This window comes from Triturus cristatus, chromosome 7, assembly GCF_964204655.1.
Source record: "Triturus cristatus chromosome 7, aTriCri1.1, whole genome shotgun sequence".
NCBI lineage: Eukaryota > Metazoa > Chordata > Amphibia > Caudata > Salamandridae > Triturus > Triturus cristatus.
In genome coordinates this window covers 1,304,854,942-1,304,874,655 of record NC_140590.1, presented here as the reverse complement: position 1 = coordinate 1,304,874,655, position 19,714 = coordinate 1,304,854,942, and the positions used below count along the sequence as shown (strand labels likewise).

At 58.3% G+C, this 19,714-nt stretch overlaps 1 protein-coding gene across 4 annotated transcripts in view; it reads right to left on the bottom strand.

The window, feature by feature from the left end:
• Positions 1-19,714, bottom strand: part of SAMHD1 (SAM and HD domain containing deoxynucleoside triphosphate triphosphohydrolase 1) — a 1,667,622-nt gene that overhangs the window by 976,483 nt on the left and 671,425 nt on the right. For all 4 annotated transcript variants that reach the window (XM_085618924.1, XM_085618923.1, XM_085618925.1 and 1 more), the window contains one exon: positions 8,922-8,992. In XM_085618924.1, the coding sequence (XP_085475050.1) occupies positions 8,922-8,992 (71 nt within the window). The remainder of the gene's footprint in view (positions 1-8,921; positions 8,993-19,714) is intronic.

Below are 19,714 nucleotides of genomic sequence, written 5' to 3'. Positions count from 1 at the left end.
GGGAAACAGGGCTGGGGTGGGGGGTGGGGAAACAGGGGTGGGTGGGGTGGGGTGGGGAAACAGGGCTGGGGTGGGGGGGTGGGGTGGGGAAACAGGGCTGGGGTGGGGGGGTGGGGTGGGGAAACAGGGCTGGGGTGGGGGGGTGGGGTGGGGAAACAGGGCGTGGTGGGGTGGGGTGGGGAAACAGGGCTGGGGTGGGGTGGGGAAACAGGGCTGGGGTGGGGTGGGGAAACAGGGCTGGGGTGGGGGGGTGGGGGTGGGGAAACAGGGCTGGGGTGGGGGGGTGGGGAAACAGGGCTGGGGGGGTGGGGTGGGGAAACAGGGCTGGGGTGGGGGGTGGGGAAACAGGGCTGGGGTGGGGGGGTGGGGAAACAGGGGTGGAGGGGTGGGGAAACAGGGCTGGGGTGGGGCGGTGGGGTGGGGAAACAGGGCTGGGGTGGGGGGGTGGGGAAACAGGGCTGGGGTGGGGAAACAGGGGTGGGGGGGTGGGGTGGGGAAACAGGGCTGGGGTGGGGGGTGGGGAAACAGGGCTGGGGTGGGGGGGTGGGGTGGGGAAACAGGGCTGGGGTGGGGGGGTTGGGAAACAGGGCTGGGGTGGGGGGGGGTTGGGAAACAGGGCTGGGGTGGGGGGGTGGGGAAACAGGGCTAGGGTGGGGGGGTGGGGAAACAGGGCTGGGGTGGGGGGGTGGGGAAACAGGGCTGGGGTGGGGGGGTGGGTAAACAGGGCTGGGGTGGGGGGGTGGGGTGGGTAAACAGGGCTGGGGTGGGGGGGTGGGGTGGGTAAACAGGGCTGGGGTGGGGGGGTGGGGTGGGTAAACAGGGCTGGGGTGGGGGGGTGGGGTGGGGAAACAGGGCTGGGGTGGGGGGGTGGGGAAACAGGGCTGGGGTGGGGGGGTGGGGTGGGGAAACAGGGCTGGGGTGGGGGGTGGGGTAGGGAAACAGGGCTGGGGTGGGGGGGTGGGGTAGGGAAACAGGGCTGGGGTGGGGGGGTAGGGTAGGGAAACAGGGCTGGGGTGGGGGGGTGGGGAAACAGGGCTGGGGTGGGGGGGTGGGGTGGGGAAACAGGGCTGGGGTGGGGGGGTGGGGTGGGGAAACAGGGCTGGGGTGGGGGGGTGGGGAAACAGGGCTGGGGTGGGGGGGTGGGGAAACAGGGCTGGGGTGGGGGGGTGGGGAAACAGGGCTGGGGTGGGGGTGTGTTGTGGGGAAACAGGGCTGGGGTGGGGGGGTGGGGAAACAGGGCTGGGGTGGGGGGGTGGGGTGGGGAAACAGGGCTGGGGTGGGGGGGGTGGGGTGGGGAAACAGGGCTGGGGTGGGGGGTGGGGTGGGGAAACAGGGCTGGGGTGGGGGGGTGGGGAAACAGGGCTGGGGTGGGGAAACAGGGCTGGGGTGGGGGGGTGGGGAAACAGGGCTGGGGTGGGGGGGTGGGGAAACAGGGCTGGGGTGGGGGGGTGGGGAAACAGGGCTGGGGTGGGGGGGTGGGGTGGGGAAACAGGGCTGGGGTGGGGGGGGTGGGGTGGGGAAACAGGGCTGGGGTGGGGGGGGTGGGGTGGGGTAACAGGGGTGGGGGGGTGGGGTAACAGGGGTGGGGTGGGGGGGTGGGGTGGGGAAACAGGGGTGGGGTGGGGGGGTGGGGTGGGGAAACAGGGCTGGGGTGAAGGGGTGGGGTGGGGAAACAGGGCTGGGGTGGGGGGGGTGGGGAAACAGGGCTGGGGTGGGGGGGTGGGGAAACAGGGCTGGGGTGGGGGGGTGGGGAAACAGGGCTGGGGTGGCGGGGTGGGGTGGGGAAACAGGGCTGGGGTGGGGGGGTGGGGTGGGGAAACAGGGCTGGGGTGGGGGGGTGGGGTGGGGAAACAGGGCTGGGGTGGGGGGGTGGGGAAACAGGGCTGGGGTGGGGGGGTGGGGTGGGGAAACAGGGCTGGGGTGGGGGGGTGGGGTGGGGAAACAGGGCTGGGGTGGGGGGTGGGGTGGGGAAACAGGGCTGGGGTGGGGGGGTGGGGTGGGGAAACAGGGCTGGGGTGGGGGGGTGGGGTGGGGAAACAGGGCTGGGGTGGGGGGGTGGGGTGGGGAAACAGGGCGGGGGTGGGGTGGGGAAACAGGGCTGGGGTGGGGAAACAGGGCTGGGGTGGGGGGGTGGGGTGGGGAAACAGGGCTGGGGTGGGGGGGTGGGGTGGGGAAACAGGGCTGGGGTGGGGGGGTGGGGTGGGGAAACAGGGCTGGGGTGGGGGGGGTGGGGAAACAGGGCTGGGGTGGGGGGGTGGGGTGGGGAAACAGGGCTGGGGTGGGTGGGGTGGGGAAACAGGGCTGGGGTGGGTGGGTGGGGTGGGGAAACAGGGCTGGGGTGGGTGGGTGGGGTGGGGAAACAGGGCTGGGGTGGGTGGGTGGGGTGGGGAAACAGGGCTGGGGTGGGTGGGTGGGGTGGGGAAACAGGGCTGGGGTGGGTGGGTGGGGTGGGGAAACAGGGCTGGGGTGGGTGGGTGGGGTGGGGAAACAGGGCTGGGGTGGGTGGGTGGGGTGGGGAAACAGGGCTGGGGTGGGGGGTGGGGTGGGGAAACAGGGCTGGGGTGGGGGGGTGGGGTGGGGAAACAGGGCTGGGGTGGGGGGGTGGGGTGGGGAAACAGGGCTGGGGTGGGGGGGTGGGGAAACAGGGCTGGGGTGGGGGGGTGGGGAAACAGGGCTGGGGGGGTGGGGTGGGGAAACAGGGCTGGGGTGGGGGGGTGGGGTGGGGAAACAGGGCTGGGGTGGGGGGGTGGGGTGGGGAAACAGGGCTGGGGTGGGGGGGTGGGGTGGGGAAACAGGGCTGGGGTGGGGGGGTGGGGTGGGGAAACAGGGCTGGGGTGGGGGGGTGGGGTGAGGAAACAGGGCTGGGGTGGGGGGGTGGGGTGGGGAAACAGGGCTGGGGTGGGTGGGTGTGGTGGGGAAACAGGGCTGGGGTGGGTGGGTGGGGTGGGGAAACAGGGCTGGGGTGGGTGGGTGGGGTGGGGAAACAGGGCTGGGGTGGGTGGGTGGGGTGGGGAAACAGGGCTGGGGTGGGTGGGTGGGGTGGGGAAACAGGGCTGGGGTGGGTGGGTGGGGTGGGGAAACAGGGCTGGGGTGGGTGGGTGGGGTGGGGAAACAGGGCTGGGGTGGGTGGGTGGGGTGGGGAAACAGGGCTGGGGTGGGTGGGTGGGGTGGGGAAACAGGGCTGGGGTGGGTGGGTGGGGTGGGGAAACAGGGCTGGGGTGGGGGGGTGGGGAAACAGGGCTGGGGTGGGTGGGTGGGGTGGGGAAACAGGGCTGGGGTGGGTGGGTGGGGTGGGGAAACAGGGCTGGGGTGGGTGGGTGGGGTGGGGAAACAGGGCTGGGGTGGGTGGGTGGGGTGGGGAAACAGGGCTGGGGTGGGTGGGTGGGGAAACAGGGCTGGGGTGGGTGGGTGGGGTGGGGAAACAGGGCTGGGGTGGGTGGGGTGGGGAAACAGGGCTGGGGTGGGGAAACAGGGCTGGGGTGGGTGGGTGGGGTGGGGAAACAGGGCTGGGGTGGGTGGGTGGGGTGGGGAAACAGGGCTGGGGTGGGTGGGGTGGGGAAACAGGGCTGGGGGGGTGGGGTGGGGAAACAGGGCTGGGGTGGGGGGGGTGGGGAAACAGGGCTGGGGTGGGGGGGTGGGGAAACAGGGCTGGGGTGGGGGGGTGGGGAAACAGGGCTGGGGTGGTGGGGTGGGGAAACAGGGCTGGGGGGGTGGGGTGGGGAAACAGGGCTGGGGTGGGGGGGTGGGGAAACAGGGCTGGGGTGGGGGGTGGGGTGGGGAAACAGGGCTGGGGTGGGGAAACAGGGCTGGGGTGGGGGGGTGGGGTGGGGAAACAGGGCTGGGGTGGGGGGGTGGGGAAACAGGGCTGGGGTGGGGGGGTGGGGAAACAGGGCTGGGGTGGGGGGGTGGGGGGTGGGGTGGGGAAACAGGGCTGGGGTGGGGGGGTGGGGTGGGGAAACAGGGCTGGGGTGGTGGGGTGGGGTGGGGAAACAGGGCTGGGGTGGTGGGGTGGGGGGGTGGGGAAACAGGGCTGGGGTGGGGGGGTGGGGAAACAGGGCTGGGGTGGGGGGGTGGGGAAACGGGGCTGGGGTGGGGGGGTGGGGTGGGGAAACGGGGGTGGGGGGGTGGGGTGGGGAAACGGGGCTGCGGTGGGGGGGTGGGGTGGGGAAACGGGGCTGGGGTGGGGGGGTGGGGAAACGGGGCTGGGGTGGGGGGGTGGGGAAACAGGGCTGGGGTGGGGGGGTGGGGTGGGGAAACAGGGCTGGGGTGGGGGGGTGGGGTGGGGAAACAGGGCTGGGGTGGGGGGGTGGGGTGGGGAAACAGGGCTGGGGTGGTGGGGTGGGGGGGTGGGGAAACAGGGCTGGGGTGGGGGGGTGGGGAAACAGGGCTGGGGTGGGGGGGTGGGGAAACGGGGCTGGGGTGGGGGGGTGGGGAAACGGGGCTGGGGTGGGGGGGGGGTTGGGGAAACGGGGCTGGGGTGGGGGGGTGGGGTGGGGAAACGGGGCTGGGGTGGGGGGGTGGGGTGGGGAAACGGGGCTGGGGTGGGGGGGTGGGGTGGGGAAACGGGGCTGCGGTGGGGGGGTGGGGTGGGGAAACGGGGCTGGGGTGGGGGGGTGGGGAACCAGGGCTGGGGTGGGGGGGTGGGGTGGGGAAACAGGGCTGGGGTGGGGGGGTGGGGTGGGGAAACAGGGCTGGGGTGGGGGGGTGGGGTGGGGAAACTGGGGTGGGGGGGTGGGGTGGGGAAACAGGGCTGGGGTGGGGGGGTGTTATGGGGAAACAGGGCTGGGGTGGGGGGGTGGGGTGGGGAAACAGGGCTGGGGTGGGGGGGTGGGGTGGGGAAACAGGGCTGGGGTGGGGGGGTGGGGTGGGGAAACAGGGCTGGGGTGGGGGGGTGGGGTGGGGAAACAGGGCTGGGGTGGGGGGGTGGGGTGGGGAAACAGGGCTGGGGTGGGGGGTGGGGTGGGGAAACAGGGCTGGGGTGGGGGGTGGGGTGGGGAAACAGGGCTGGGGTGGGGGGGTGGGGTGGGGAAACAGGGCTGGGGTGGGGGGGTGGGGTGGGGAAACAGGGCTGGGGTGGGGGGGTGGGGTGGGGAAACAGGGCTGGGGTGGGGGGGTGGGGTGAGGAAACAGGGCTGGGGTGGGGGGTGGGGTGGGGAAACTGGGGTGGGGGGGTGGGGTGAGGAAACAGGGGTGGGGGGTGGGGTGAGGAAACAGGGCTGGGGTGGGGGGGTGGGGTGAGGAAACAGGGCTGGGGTGGGGGGGTGGGGTGAGGAAACAGGGGTGGGGTGAGGAAACAGGGCTGGGGTGGGGGGGTGGGGTGAGGAAACAGGGCTGGGGTGGGGTGGGGAAACAGGGCTGGGGTGGGGGGGTGGGGAAACAGGGCTGGGGTGGGGGGGTGGGGAAACAGGGCTGGGGTAGGGGGGTGGGGTGGGGAAACAGGGCTGGGGTGGGGGGGTGGGGTGGGGAAACAGGGCTGGGGTGGGGGGGTGGGGAAACAGGGCTGGGGTGGGGGGGTGGGGAAACAGGGCTGGGGTGGGGGGGTGGGGAAACAGGGCTGGGGTGGGGGGGTGGGGAAACAGGGCTGGGGTGGGGTGGGGGGGGAAACAGGGCTGGGGTGGGGGGGGAAACAGGGCTGGGGTGGGGGGTGGGGAAACAGGGGTGGGGGGGTGGGGAAACAGGGGTGGGGTGGGGAAACAGGGCTGGGGTGGGGGGGTGGGGTGGGGAAACAGGGCTGGGGTGGGGGGTGGGGTGGGGTCGGGAAACAGGGCTGGGGTGGGGAAACAGGGCTGGGGTGGGGGGGTGGGGTGGGGAAACAGGGCTGGGGTGGGGGGGTGGGGTGGGGAAACAGGGCTGGGGTGGGGGGGTGGGGAAACAGGGCTGGGGTGGGGGGTGGGGTGGGGAAACAGGGCTGGGGTGGGGGGGTGGGGAAACAGGGCTGGGGTGGTGGGGTGGGGAAACAGGGCTGGGGTGGGGGGGTGGGGAAACAGGGCTGGGGTGGGGAAACAGGGCTGGGGTGGGGGGGTGGGGTGGGGAAACAGGGCTGGGGTGGGGAGGGGAAACTGGGCTGGGGTGGGGGGGTGGGGAGGGGAAACTGGGCTGGGGTGGGGGGGTGGGGTGGGGAAACTGGGCTGGGGTGGGGGGGTGGGGTGGGGAAACTGGGCTGGGGTGGGGGGGTGGGGAAACTGGGGTGGGGTGGGGAAACAGGGCTGGGGTGGGGAAACAGGGCTGGGGTGGGGGGGTGGGGTGGGGAAACAGGGCTGGGGTGGTGGGGTGGGGAAACAGGGCTGGGGTGGGGTGGGGAAACAGGGCTGGGGTGGGGAAACAGGGCTGGGGAGGGGAAACAGGGCTGGGGTGGGGGGGTGGGGTGGGGAAACAGGGCTGGGGTGGGGGGGTGGGGTGGGGAAACAGGGCTGGGGTGGGGGGGTGGGGTGGGGAAACAGGGCTGGGGTGGGGAAACAGGGCTGGGGTGGGGGGGTGGGGTGGGGAAACAGGGCTGGGGTGGGGGGGGGTGGGGAAACAGGGGTGGGGAATGTTAGAACCGGCCTTGTGGCATGGCCATTCCTGACCCCTAGCCACACACCCTGACCCGTGTACCTCATTCAGCCCCCGAGTACACGGCCTAGCCGGTCCTTCCCGCCAGAACCCACACACACACCCGACCCGGACTTCCCCATCTGTGCCCTCCATCTTCCCAGCACCACAGGGCCCGCGTGCCCACTTCATGCACCTACGATGGCCGCCCGGCTCCAGCGCAACCCAGGCCTAGAGGCGCCGTCCCGGCTTGAGGACATCGCGCTCCCAATGAGTGAGAGAGGAAGGAGCAGTTTCCATCGCACCTCTGACCTCCCCTTGGGAGATGGGTTTCGATCGGCCCTCCGGCCTCCCTGAGGGCTGGCTCCACGCCTGCTGCGTGTCTGGGACTCCTCCCGACCCGGCCCTGAAAGGATCAAATGACGACATGGCAGGAAACTCCAACAAGCGACCCCCAGGTGCTAAGACCCCTGCCTGCACAGACTCCGGACATCAAAGAGGAGTTGACCTATAACAAGGGGTGCTCTGGGACTATCTGGCAGATTCGACTCTGGAACGACGAGAGACCTGCTGACGTGGTCGCGGCTCTCTGGCAACCTTGGAACACCTGAGCCCTGCTGAGTGACTCGCGGTTCCCCTGAAGATCGTAAGACCTCCGACCTTGTGCTGGAGCCCTGCTGAGTGACTCGCGGCTCCCCTGAAGATCGTAAGACCTCCGACCTTGTGCTGGAGCCCTGCTGAGTGACTCGCGGCTCCCCTGAAGATCGTAAGACCTCCGACCTGGTGCTTGAGCCCTGCTGAGTGACTCGCGGCTCCCCTGAAGATCGCAAGACCTCCGACCTTGTGCTTGAGCCCTGCTGAGTGACTCACGGCTCCCCTGAAGATCGTAAGACCTCCGACCTTGTGCTTGAGCCCTGCTGAGTGACTCGCGGCTCCTAAAGACTCCCTCGGTCCGTCTGGACCCCAAGGACCACAGCGTATCCCCCCAGCTCGAGGATTGTGAGCTGTGCGCCGGGTACGTCCCTGCATTGATCCGGATCCCCAAAAACTGTCCCTCTACCCCCTATCCCTACCGAGACTCTTTTGAGCCCGTGCTCTATTTGTACATATCCACCTTGTTGATCATAAAGATCCTACAATGCTGATTAGATAAAGATCTGTTCCCAAGAACATACAGTGTGGTGTCTCTTTGTCGTGTGGTGCAGTGTGTACGATCCTAGACACAAGACTCTCCCCCTGAGGAGTCTCCCGCCAGTGCCCGGCTACGATACCCCGAGGGTAGGTCTCAGGGTGCTCAGGTACCCTCCCTGTCTCCTCTGAGGTCGCCTTCTAACAGGGAAACAGGGCAGGGGTGGGGGTGTGGGGAAACAGGGCTGTGGGGGTAAACAGGGCTGGGGCGGGGGGAGTAAACAGGGCTGGGATGGGGGGGTGGGGAAACTGGGGTGGGGAAACAGGGCTGGGGGTGGGGGGGTGGGGAAATGGGGGACAGGGTAGGGGAAAAGAGACAGGACAAGGTGGGGGAAAAGAGGACGGGTGGGGAAAAAGAGGCAGGACGTGGTAGGGGAAAAGAGGCAGGATGTGGAAGGGGAAAATAGATAGGACAGAGTGGGGGAAAAGAGACAGGCCGGAGTGGGTTAATAGAGGATGTGGTAGGAGAAAAGAGACAGAACGGGAGGGGAAAGAGAAAGGACGGGTTAGGAGAAAGACAGGATGGGATAGGGAAAAGAGACTGGAGGGGTTGGGGAAAAGAGACAGGCCTGGGTGGGGTTAAAGAGACAAGACAGGGTGGGTAAAGACAGAGGGTGGGGTGGTGAGGTGGGGGTAAAGAGACAGGACAGGGTGGGGGAAAGAAAGAGGACAGGGTGGGGGAGAGGAAACAGGTTGGGGTGAGGGAGAATTAACAGGATGATGGAAAGGTTAAAAAAAAAGTGCTAGGACGCCATTGACAGCATCTCGTTTATTTTTTTTAATTAAGTATTAGTACTGGCAAGCAGCAGATGGCCAGCGGAGGTATACTAATTAAACGTAATTAATCTGAGGTTGTTCCCAGCGCCACCGAAAGGAAGTGACGCATGAGAAGCACACCAAGTAGAAGGCAGCAAAGAACAGTGAGAAAGCTGCAAATAAATGGTAAGCAATGAGACCGATTTCAAGTCCACTGTAGAACACTAGTGTTATGAGTGACTGCTCACGCATGCAAGACCTAAAAAAATGGTTATGAAGGCTTAAGGCCAAAGTCCAGCACTTGGGAGGTGGGGTGAGGGAGAGCTAAACAGCTGAGGGCTTAAAGCACAAACATGCGAGAAAAATATACATACTTTAACTAACAATCTACTTACTCATTCCAATTCCGTAATGACGATACATTAACAACAAAAACTTGCACTGACCTTCCATTTTCTCTTAGGGTGTGCAAGTGGCATAAATCGTCCATCAAACATGTGAGAAAAGGGCCCATGACCTGCAAGCAAATAAAATATACACTGAGTGGAATACGTTTGAAAAAGTATATCTTTAGAAGGCTCCAGTGTAAAAATAATTTAAATGGGACTCCAGTTAACAAATAAAGCAGGAAGTGGGTTGTCAGCCCTTATATTAACTGTTTACAAAGGAAAAAGAAGCATGCCATGTTACACAGTTATAACTATAGACAATTGACTGAATGCTTGAATTATTCTCAACTACTGGATACGAGAGCACTCAAGTCTACTGCGGATCATCCACTGTATTACCCTAGATTGAAACAAGCAATACGCAAAACATCCTAGACTGTGCTCCACCATAACAGTATAGCCCAAACAGCCATGCCAGCTCCCTTCCATACAAGAATACAAGCAAATCTTAAGAGTGGTTACCAACCTATATGGCCTCTTTAGTGAGGTATAGCTTGAGTCTTGTTGCACATCGAGTATGGTACCCTGTCATACTGTGTATAATGTAACAAAAGTCATGTTCGAAATACTTAAATTAATCTAAATTCTAACAATCACTAGGTCTGCAGTCCAGTCCAATTGTTTTGAATACATGGTGTAATCACAAGAATCTGATCATAGTACTGAGAAAATTAACACCTTGCCTACAATAAATTCAATCCACAACTGTGAGGCCAAAGTGGGGTAGGGGTCTTAAAATGTACTGATGGAAATCTGTGCATGGTTAACATTCACACACACTGCAGCTTGTCCAATTGTATGTCTGATATATATAGAGCTGCATGTAGCCACATGATTACCAAAGAACGCCGAGGAGCATGTCCCCTAACAGATACTGTTCAGTTACTGTCATTACATTTTTGGTCTAGGCAAAAGCCAGTCTGAATAACCAGTCTTTGGGATTTTCCTCAAGTGAAGATAATTGAGTTCTGCCCTCATGGTCATGATCAGAACCTTCCAGTCAGGTCACTCTCTCCTAGCGAATCGCCTCTGGATTTTAGTATTTAGAATATCTGTTGCTTAATCCGATGCGATGCAGATGACCATATATTCCTGGCTAGACCGTATTAGGGCCTATATCTTGCATAACCCCCAGATTTTTCATTGAATAAGTCTTTTAGTTCTCTCTTGAATCAGCACCCAATTAAGTATGTTCATTGATGGTTATTGTTAGAAATGGGATTTCTGGTTGGCTAGGGCTTGCGCCAAAGCCAGGCAGAAACCACCACTCTAGTCAGGGTTGGGGAGTTACACGCCAAAGATAACCCGTGCTCACCCCCTTGGTAGCTTGGCACGAGCAGTCAGGCTTATCCCCGAGGCAATGTGTAAAGCGTTTGCGCGCGCACCCAGCAACAACACCCAAGGCCCACCACAAAGGAAACTCCACACAAGGTTATATATAAAAATAGCCTTTGTATTATACCAAAACACATTAGATAATATTCACACAATTTACACTGTGCCAACTGGCACTGGGCAGAATTTTAAGAGGGACTATTTACACGGGACAGGGCCACATGGGCCACTGTCAGAATTAGCACAAATCACCAAGTGTACATGTAGAACATAACAAAAATTTGCACTGTAGAACACAACCAGTAACTACTGCACTATAATGACCTCAGCGTCATCACACTAGCATCAGGTATAAAACCTGTTAGAAGGCGACCCCAGGGGAGACAGGGAGGTTACCTGAACACCCTGAGACCCACCCTCGGGGTAACGTAGCCGGGCACTGGCGGGAGACTCCTCAGGGGAAGAGTCTCGTATCTAGGATCGCCCACACGGCACCACACGACAAAGGGACACCACACGGTAGGTTCTTGGGAACAGATCTTTTATCTATTCAACTTCTTCGGATCTTTATGATCACCAAGGTGGGTATGTACAAATAGAGCACGGGCTCAGAGAGTCTCGGTAGGGAAAGGGGGTAGCGGGACAGTCTTTGGGGATCCGGATCAATGCAGGGGTGTACCCAACGCACAGCTCACAATCCTCGAGCTGGAGGATACGCTGCGGTCCAGCCGGACCGAGGGAGTCGTTAGGAGCCGCGAGTCACTCAGCAGGGCTCAAGCACAAGTTCGGAGGTCTTACGATCTTCAGGGGAGCCGCGAGTCACTCGGCAGGGCTCAAGCACAAGTTCGGAGTTCTTACGATCTTCAGGGGAGCCGCGAGTCACTCAGCATGGCTCAAGCACAAGTTCGGAGGTCTTACGATCTTCAGGGGAGACGCGAGTCACTCAGCAGGGCTCAAGCACAAGTTCGGAGGTCTTACAATCTTCAGGGGAGCCGCGAGTCACTCAGCAGGGCTCAAGTACCAGTTCGGAGGTCTTACGATCTTCAGGGGAGCCGCGAGTCACTCAGCAGGGCTCAGAGGTTCCAAGGTTGCAAGGGAGCCGCGACCACGTCAGCAGGGCTCTCCTCATTCCAGAGTCGAATCTGCCGGATAGCCCCAGAGTACCCCTTGTTATAGGTCCACCCCTCTTTGATGTCCGGGGTCCGTGTAGGCAGGGGTCTTAGCGCCTGGGGGCCGCTCGTTGGAGTTTCTTGCCATCGTCCTTTGATCCTTTCAGGGCCGGGTCGGGAGGAGTCCCAGACACCCCGCATGCCTGGAGCCAGCCCTCAGGGAGGCCGGAGGGCCGATCGAAACCCATCTCCCGAGGGGAGGTCAGAGGTGCGATGGAAACTGCTCCTCCCTCTCTCACTCCATGGGAGCGCGATGTTCCCCAGCCGGGGCGGCGCATTTAGGCCTGGGTTGTGCTGGGGCCGGGCGGCCATCGTAGGTGCATGAAGTGGGCACGCGGGCCCTGTGGTGCTGGGAAGATGGAGGGCACGGACAGGGAAGTCCGGGTCGGGTGTGTGTGGGTCCTGGCGGGCAGGACCGGCTAGGCCGTGTACTGAGGGACTGAATGAGGTGTACGGGTCAGGGGATGTGGCTAGGGGTCAGGGATGGCCATGCTACAAGGCCGGGTCTAACAAAACCTATCCTGCATCCATCACAGGGGCATAAACACATTATGCAATTTCTCCTTGGTCTAACGCATTAGACCTAACCACCTAAGTATACCTATACTAGGGGCATACATCGCACAGGGAAGTACAATCTCCCTAACAGAAACCTAAACAGGTAAAACAACCTCCTAGGCAGAAATAACCACATTTAGAGGTAGAAGACACAGGGTGCGCAAAACATGCTATACACAGTACATTTCCTAGCACCAAAAGCATGAACACAGGGTGCGCAAAACATACTACACCGTACATTTCCTAGCACCAAAATCACATTAGAGTCCAGGTCGCACCAGAACCTAAACGTAGCAGCTGCCCACTACTTGCTGGGCAGCTGGGGACAAGAACAGGGCCTAAACGCTGCAGCTGGCACTAAGTGCTGCGCAGCTGAGGACCACATGTGGGCCCTGGGCACTCACTGGCCCTCTAAACAACTGGAGCCAACCGTTGCAGCTGCCCTCTGTCAAGCGGGGCAGCTGGCGCAGGAGCACGAGCACCGACAATGTGCTCCGATCTCTGACGCCCCACTGGGCTCCCTGGGATGAAACTACCCCATAGACGTTGCAGCTGCCCTCTAGCAAAACGGGGCAGCTGTGGAAAGAAATATGGCCCCGGGGGGCGGACATCACCAATATGCCCCGACGGGCCCCTCTTGTCAGGGACTCTCAGGAGAAAGAAATGGCCCCCAAAGTGTGGCAGTGGCCCGCTACGGCGGCGCCACTGGAGAACTGGCCCCTTCGTTGGAGCCTCTCTGGGCTCGGGAATGTCAATGCCCCCGACGGAGTCCCTCTGGACTCTGAATCAATACTGTCCCGTTTGGAGCCACGGGGCTCCTAACATAAACATGATGGCCCCTTCGTTGGGGCGGCCTGCTGCTAGACGGGGCCGCACAGGAAGTCGGCACCGGCTCTGGTGCCTCTCTCTCGCCCCCCCTTGAGCCCTCACTCACCAGGCCTCTGGGCGGGAACTCTGCTTCACCCGGTCCCTCTTCTGGGACCGGGACTTCACTCGGGGCAGCATGCGGGGCTCCGTCTCCGTCACGGGAGCCCCGCGGGTAATCCTGCCCTCAGTCTCTTCTCTGCCCATCCAGCGGGGCTCTCATCGGCATACGAGAGCCCCGTTCGATACCGCTTACCTTCCTCGCATCTCCGGGTGGGCGGGACTTCCTCTAGGGAGGCGGAAGATCCGCCCCTCCAAGGCATCGCGCTGCCTGACTTCCGTCTGGGCCGCAGCAGTGATCTCACGATGTCGGCAATATGAGGGGTAGGCTCCCTCGGTATAGAAACAGTCCACAAGCGGGGTGGGCCCCCGCGCAAAACACAAATAGCCACGGCACCCGCCTTGGAAGGAAATGAGCGGGGTGGGCACCCGCATTCCGTATCCATCAATTAGAGAGGCACAAGCGCGGGGTGGCTCCCGCTAAAGGCAGGACAGGGGAATCCTCACGCTGGGGATTCCCTCGGGAACCAAAGACGGCAGCTCAGCGCTGCGAAGCTCCAGCGCTCCTCTGGCCTGCAGTAAATCATTATAGCGCTCCCAGGGCACTAGGAGAAGCACGGAAGCGCTCACCAGGCGCTAGAAGTATGCAAAAGGTCCTGGGGCAAAGACGATAGATCCAAGCAGGTCCCAGGAGTCCCTCAGGCATCCAGGGGCTGGGCAGGGCCCAGGGAGGCAAGCCTTCCCCTGGGCCCCAGCAGCAGCACGCCCCTGGTAGATTCGAGTCAGAGCAAGAACATTTTGTAAGGGGACACAGCCCCTTTTTATACACAGGTTCCTTTGTTTCCAAAGGTGCAGGGAAGGGGGCGAACCAGATGCAACTCGTTCTTGAGCACTTTGTTTTGCTCAGCCCCTCTCTCTATTCACAGGACAGGGTCATCAGTCGCACCACAGGGGGCGGAGCCAGCATTGTGTGTGGAAAGCCCAGCCCTATTCAGGACCCAGGTGTACTCCTCCCACCCATCTAGCTGCTGATCTCCCTATTCACCACTGGGTGACTCCTCCTGACTCTGGGGATTCCCTAGCCCGTCACCTGACCTCAGGCAGCCAATCGCCAGACAAGGCACTTATTTCACACTGCACACAGAAGTGCCCACTTCTAGAAGTGGCACTTCCACACTAGATACATGCACGCCGCACACATCATCGCGCAGCATTTTATCACACGAGTCCGCACATACCAAACTCGGCCCTGCACTCCCCACGCATCAGGAACTAACATGGTCACTCAAATCCCCCATGCATTCCTATGGGAGGGCAGGTCAGCCTCACTCAATGTAACCCAGAGCGCATGCACTTTACACTGGGACACAGTGTTAAAGCGCCTAGAGGCCTAAATCCACTAATACACCATAGGGAAAAGGCTAGGATACTGCAAAAAGTTCTGGGGGTGAACTTGCCAGAAGGGCCAAGTCCAACAGTTATATGTGGTCACTCTTTCATATATTTATGTACTTTCTGTCTGCTTGTTTCTCTCCAGAAAATATGTTACAGTAGGCTAGTTGTGCGACTACCAATGGCCTCATCAGCTGCACATGCTGGGTAATGTAGAGTAGATGTCAGAATCTTAAGGAGCAGGCAGATATAGACTGACATCTTTGATCATGATATTGATTTGAGAATAAAAACACTTGTCAAACTCGAACAGGACTACAGGGTAAATGGTAGATTCCCTGGCGGTTAAAAGGGAGAGATTTGGGGTGTGCTCTGCAAAGCACAGGTATCTCAGACTTTGTTTGAATATAATAGTTGAATGTTTCTAGCATCCAGTGGAGAACACGGTTAGTTAACTGTGATTTTATTAACATTTTGTTAACGCTTCTGGCGGAAGTAAAGGCAATTGGGAACGCCGTTTTCAAAGAAAGTTGAATCATGTGGCAAAGAGCCAATATTTGAAAAAGTTTAGGCGCAGAAGTCCAACCTGGCACGAGGATATATCCTCAAAGAGAACAAACACAATTGGTTAATGTTTGAAGGTCTAACTGGAGGTGAAGGATTCCTTGGATCTGTCTCTAGGCTCAGGTGAAAGCAAAAAACAAGTTCTCAATGGTAACAATACATCTCCAGCTTAAACTCTTTAAACAGTGACATGGTAGGCATATCCAGTTTGTGCCCAATTTTCTAATTGGGTTCCTCAAGAAGTCTAAGTGAACTAGCAACAAGTGCTACATTTCATCGGTTTTTAGGTTGCTGATCAAATCTGCATGTTATCTTTTGAGAAACATAAGCTTGAAGAAAAGGGTACTATAACAGCAGGGCCCGAATATTGCAATCTTTAATAAATTCACATGCATGAATTGCTGCTGTCGTTGAACTTAAGAGTCCCACGGCAACCGCAGAGAGCAGTTCAATCTCAGATTTCCTTTGAAAGAACAACCTTTTATTAAGTCAAACGATTATTGTTTCAGACAGCCAGGGAGCTTTACCCTGTATTGAAAGAGACTTTCCTTTCCATGGATGACCATAAACCACTAAAAGTTCATCAGTGCATAAGAAAGATTTAGTGTTGTCGATATTAAACTTTAAGCATCTTTTTACATCTAAGGCAGCCGACTTCTTTCAGCTGCATTACTTGGATTTTCAAAGTACATCTTAAAGACTACTAGTTCATTCAAAAGAAAGTCAGTTGCTACTTTGGGAATAAAATACAGATTTATTCATAGCATGTACTATTTCTCTGAATAGCAGAGAGGGTTCGTTTATCGTAAAGGCTTGAGATTCGCTACCCTTCGAGCTGTGATTTCTTGGTAGCATAACATTGGAATTTCTGATTTCTAATGTTTGCAAACAAATACAGATTTGCTTTGCCCCAGGAGTGAAAGACGGGGTCTAGTTGCGTTTGGTTCAGCTCCCATTTGTGACACACTTTCAGTGTTCTGTGGAGACTGTCAGCCCAGGAGTTGGTTATTCCATATGGACCAGTTCTATAAGTGCTGTGCTTCCTTTGAAAGTGGCTCGTAACATGTTCCTTCCTACTTGTTGACATAGTACATACTAACTGTGGTGTACCAACACTGAGATTTTTTTTTTTTTATTCTTGGAATGAAGGAGTGCAGGGCTCGTCATATGGCTCTTAATTCAAGGGCCTTGATTTAAAGTAGTGCTTCCTTGGGGGACGTTTTGCCGTAGACTACTAATTTGTTCAAGTGTGCACCACAACCTTCTATGGAGTGCTTGTTTTCATGACAAAGCGGACACTCTTCAGCATAAAAGACAATCAGGCACTGGCATTTTTGTTTTTGTCCACCAAGGTAAACAGGCCTCAAAAAATAATAAAAATGTTACTAGACAAGCAGGTCTAGTAACTTGAATAATCTACTCAGTCTAACTGTAATGTACTTGACCCATAAACTGGCCTCTTTATTTCATTCTAAGTAAATGTTTTATTTTGTTGATCCCCCTTTATCTTCATTTTCACCTTCCAATATGTGAGTTCAGCATGTCTGCTGTACCAAAAACGTATTTGGTTTGATTTAATAGAGTAAACATTTGCGCCACGCATAATAGGAATTTGGCCCACATATAAGGTACACATGATCTCTGACTTGTCTATTAGCTCATTAATAGCACTGCCATCAGGGCAGGGACAGGAATGTTTCTCATTCATCTTTAAAAACTCACTTTTACTAAATATTTTACTAAAGCATTAGGTGGTAGTTCACGGTTATTTTCAGACTTTCAAATGGCAAAAACTTTCCAGCAACATGCAGTTTTCCTTATAAAACGCCAGTGTATAAACAATTATCTGTGAAAATTGGGTTTGAGCAAACCTATTTATCATTTACATGTCACCAAGTGTTCAGATTTGTTTTCATCCTATTAAAATATTTTTTTTCCATCACAGAATTACAAAAAAATGTCTTAATGACTACTGAAATGTATTGTGAAATGCTTAGTGTTAAAATAAAACATGACATCCTACAGCCTTTCTGTTAGACCCGGCCCTCGTAACATAGTCAGACCGGACCCCTGCAACGCACACCAGGCCCGAGCCGATCCTTCCCACCCGAACACGCACACCCGACACGGACTTCCCCCATCCGTGGCCTTCCTCCTTCGGCCACCCCGGGCCCGCGTGCCCACTTTATGCACCAAGATGGCCGCCGGCCCCAGCGCGACCCTAGCCTATAGGCGCCACTCCGGCTGGAGGACATCGCGCTCCCCTTGGGATGAGAAAGGGAGGAGCAGTTTCCATCACACCTCCGCGCTTCCCTGGGAAGGTGGGTTTCGATCGACCCGCCGGCCTCCCCGAGGGCTGGCTCCACGCCTGCTGGGTGTCCGGGGCTCCTCCCGACCCGGCCCTGAAAGGATCAAAGGACAATGGCAGGAAACCCCCAACAAGCGACCCCCAGGTGACAAGACCCCTGCCTGCACAGACTCCGGACATCAAAGAGGAGTCGCCCTATAACAAGGGGTGCCCTGGGACTGTCCGGCAGATTCGCCTTGGAACACCTGAGCCCTGCTGAGTGACTCGCGGCTCCCCGAAGATCGTAAGACCTCCGAACTTGTGCTTGAGCCCTGCTGAGTGACTCGCGGCTCCCCGAAGATCGTAAGACCTCCGACTTTGTGCTTGAGCCCTGCTGAGTGACTCGCGGCTCCCTGAAGATTGTAAGATCTCCGAACTTGTGCTTGAGCCCTGCTGAGTGACTCGCGGCTCCCTGAAGATCGTAAGACCTCCGAACTTGTGCTTGAGCCCTGCTGAGTGACTCGCGGCTCCCCGAAGATCGTAAGACCTCCGACTTTATACTCGAGCCTGCTGAGTGACTCGCAGTTCCCACAGACTCTCTTGGTCCCGCCGGACCCCACGACGACAAGCGTATCCCCCAGCTCGAGGATTGTGAGCTGTGCGCCGGGTACGCTCCTGCATTTGATTCCTATCCCCAAAGACTGTCCCGCTACCTCCTAACCCCCCTTCAAGACCTTGTGAGCCCGCGCTCTACTTGTATATATTTTGCCTTGCTGATCATAAAGATCCTACCACTCCGATCTGATAAAGATTTGCTCTTAAGAACTCCTCGTGTAGTGTCTCTCTGTCGTGTGGTGCCGAGTGTACGATCCTAGATACGAGGTTCCTCCCCTGAGGAGTCTCCCGCCAGTGCCCGGCTACGATACCTCGAGGGTGGGTCTCAGGGCAGTCAGGGCCCCTTCCGGGCCCCTCTGAGGTCGCCTTCTAACACTTTCATTTCACACTTTTTGAACAGCACGTTTGTCAGACAATTCACTATGCAAAATCCTCGAACTTTGCAGTCAGAGAAAGAAAATCTTAAGACAGAATAAATGTGATAAGATAAAAACAAGATTTAAAGGCATCTTTAATGCTCCTTTACCTTGTGAGTGAATAGGACACCTGTTTGTCAGCTCGCCAGACGCGGCGAGTAGGCCCTAAATCTAGCTTGTCCTGATAAAATCTGACTCGCCATAGAAAGTGGACGAGTAGATTAGTCGAGGCCAGATAAAGTTTGTTTCACTCAGCTTTTCACTCTTATAAGATTGTCAAATGATTCTAACTTTTGAAACCAATTTTTGTTCAGCTCCTCCTGACATGGCTTCGCGTTAAGGCGATAACATAGTGTTAGACCTGACAGCCTTAGGGTGGTCTTACCACCAAATTTTTACCTGCCTCCACCACTTTCTTGACCTCTTTGTCTGCTTTTTCTTTCCCTCAAAAGTGGGTAAGTGCTTTGACTGTAACCAGCCAGGGTGCAAGCAGGGAGAGGCTGTCTGTGCCAAGAAGCTCCCCCTCCTAAGGGGCCACCACAGGTATTGCCATCTGAAGTGTAGGGGTGGAGTGGTGCCCCAGAGAGGGGTAGTCAGGTGGTGGAACCAACCTTAGTGTCCCTGGGTGAGGTGAATATTGCAACCCTTGCTGCCTTACCTCCAAACATGAACAAGTACAGGCAGAGGCCTAAAGTGAATGGGACTGAGGTTGAGGCTATCAGAGACACAGGGGCTAGTGTAACTATGGTCCTGGATGAGCTGGTGCCTCCAGGGAGGTTGCCACCTGGTGAATTTCACCAGGTGACTTATCCAGACAGCACTACCAAACTACATCCTATGGCTGTGGTGGATTTGGAATGGGGAGGTGTGACAGGCCCTATGAAGATAGCTTTGCCAAAGGTGCTCCAAGTCCAGTGTTTACTGGGCAATGATCTTGAAGCCTCTGAGTGGTTAGAGGTGGAGACTCCATATAAAAATATTAGAGCTCCCTGAGTGGGTATGTGCTGTGACTAGGTCACTGACTGGCCAGAAGGGAGAGGCTGGTCACTTGGACCCTGGAACAAAGGGCCAAGCATCCATGGATAGGGCACTGGGCCTGGTGAGCCAGCTCAGGGAACTCCAAAGGTGCAGGAAGAATCTTACCCTGATGGGGAGGATCTGGCCTCTGAGAGAGGGACTCCATCCCTGCCAGATTTGGCAGAACTGACAGAAGCAGGTGGACCCTCCAGAGTGGAGTTCAGTAAGGGACAGAGAGACTGTCCCACCCTTGAGAGCTTGAGGCAGATTGCCTCTAAGCAAGAGGAGGGGGATGACAGTAGGTTTCTTAGAATCTACTGGAAAGATGGACGGCTTTATACTGAGAACAGAAACCTCAAGGAGGGCGCCACCAGGAGGTTGGTGGTGCCCCAGAAGTACAGAGAGTTCATCCTGACTTTGGGTCATGATATCCCCTTGGCAGGACATTTGGGACAGACAAAGACATGGAACCGGTTGGTGAACTATTTCTACTGGCCCCATGTGTATGAAAAG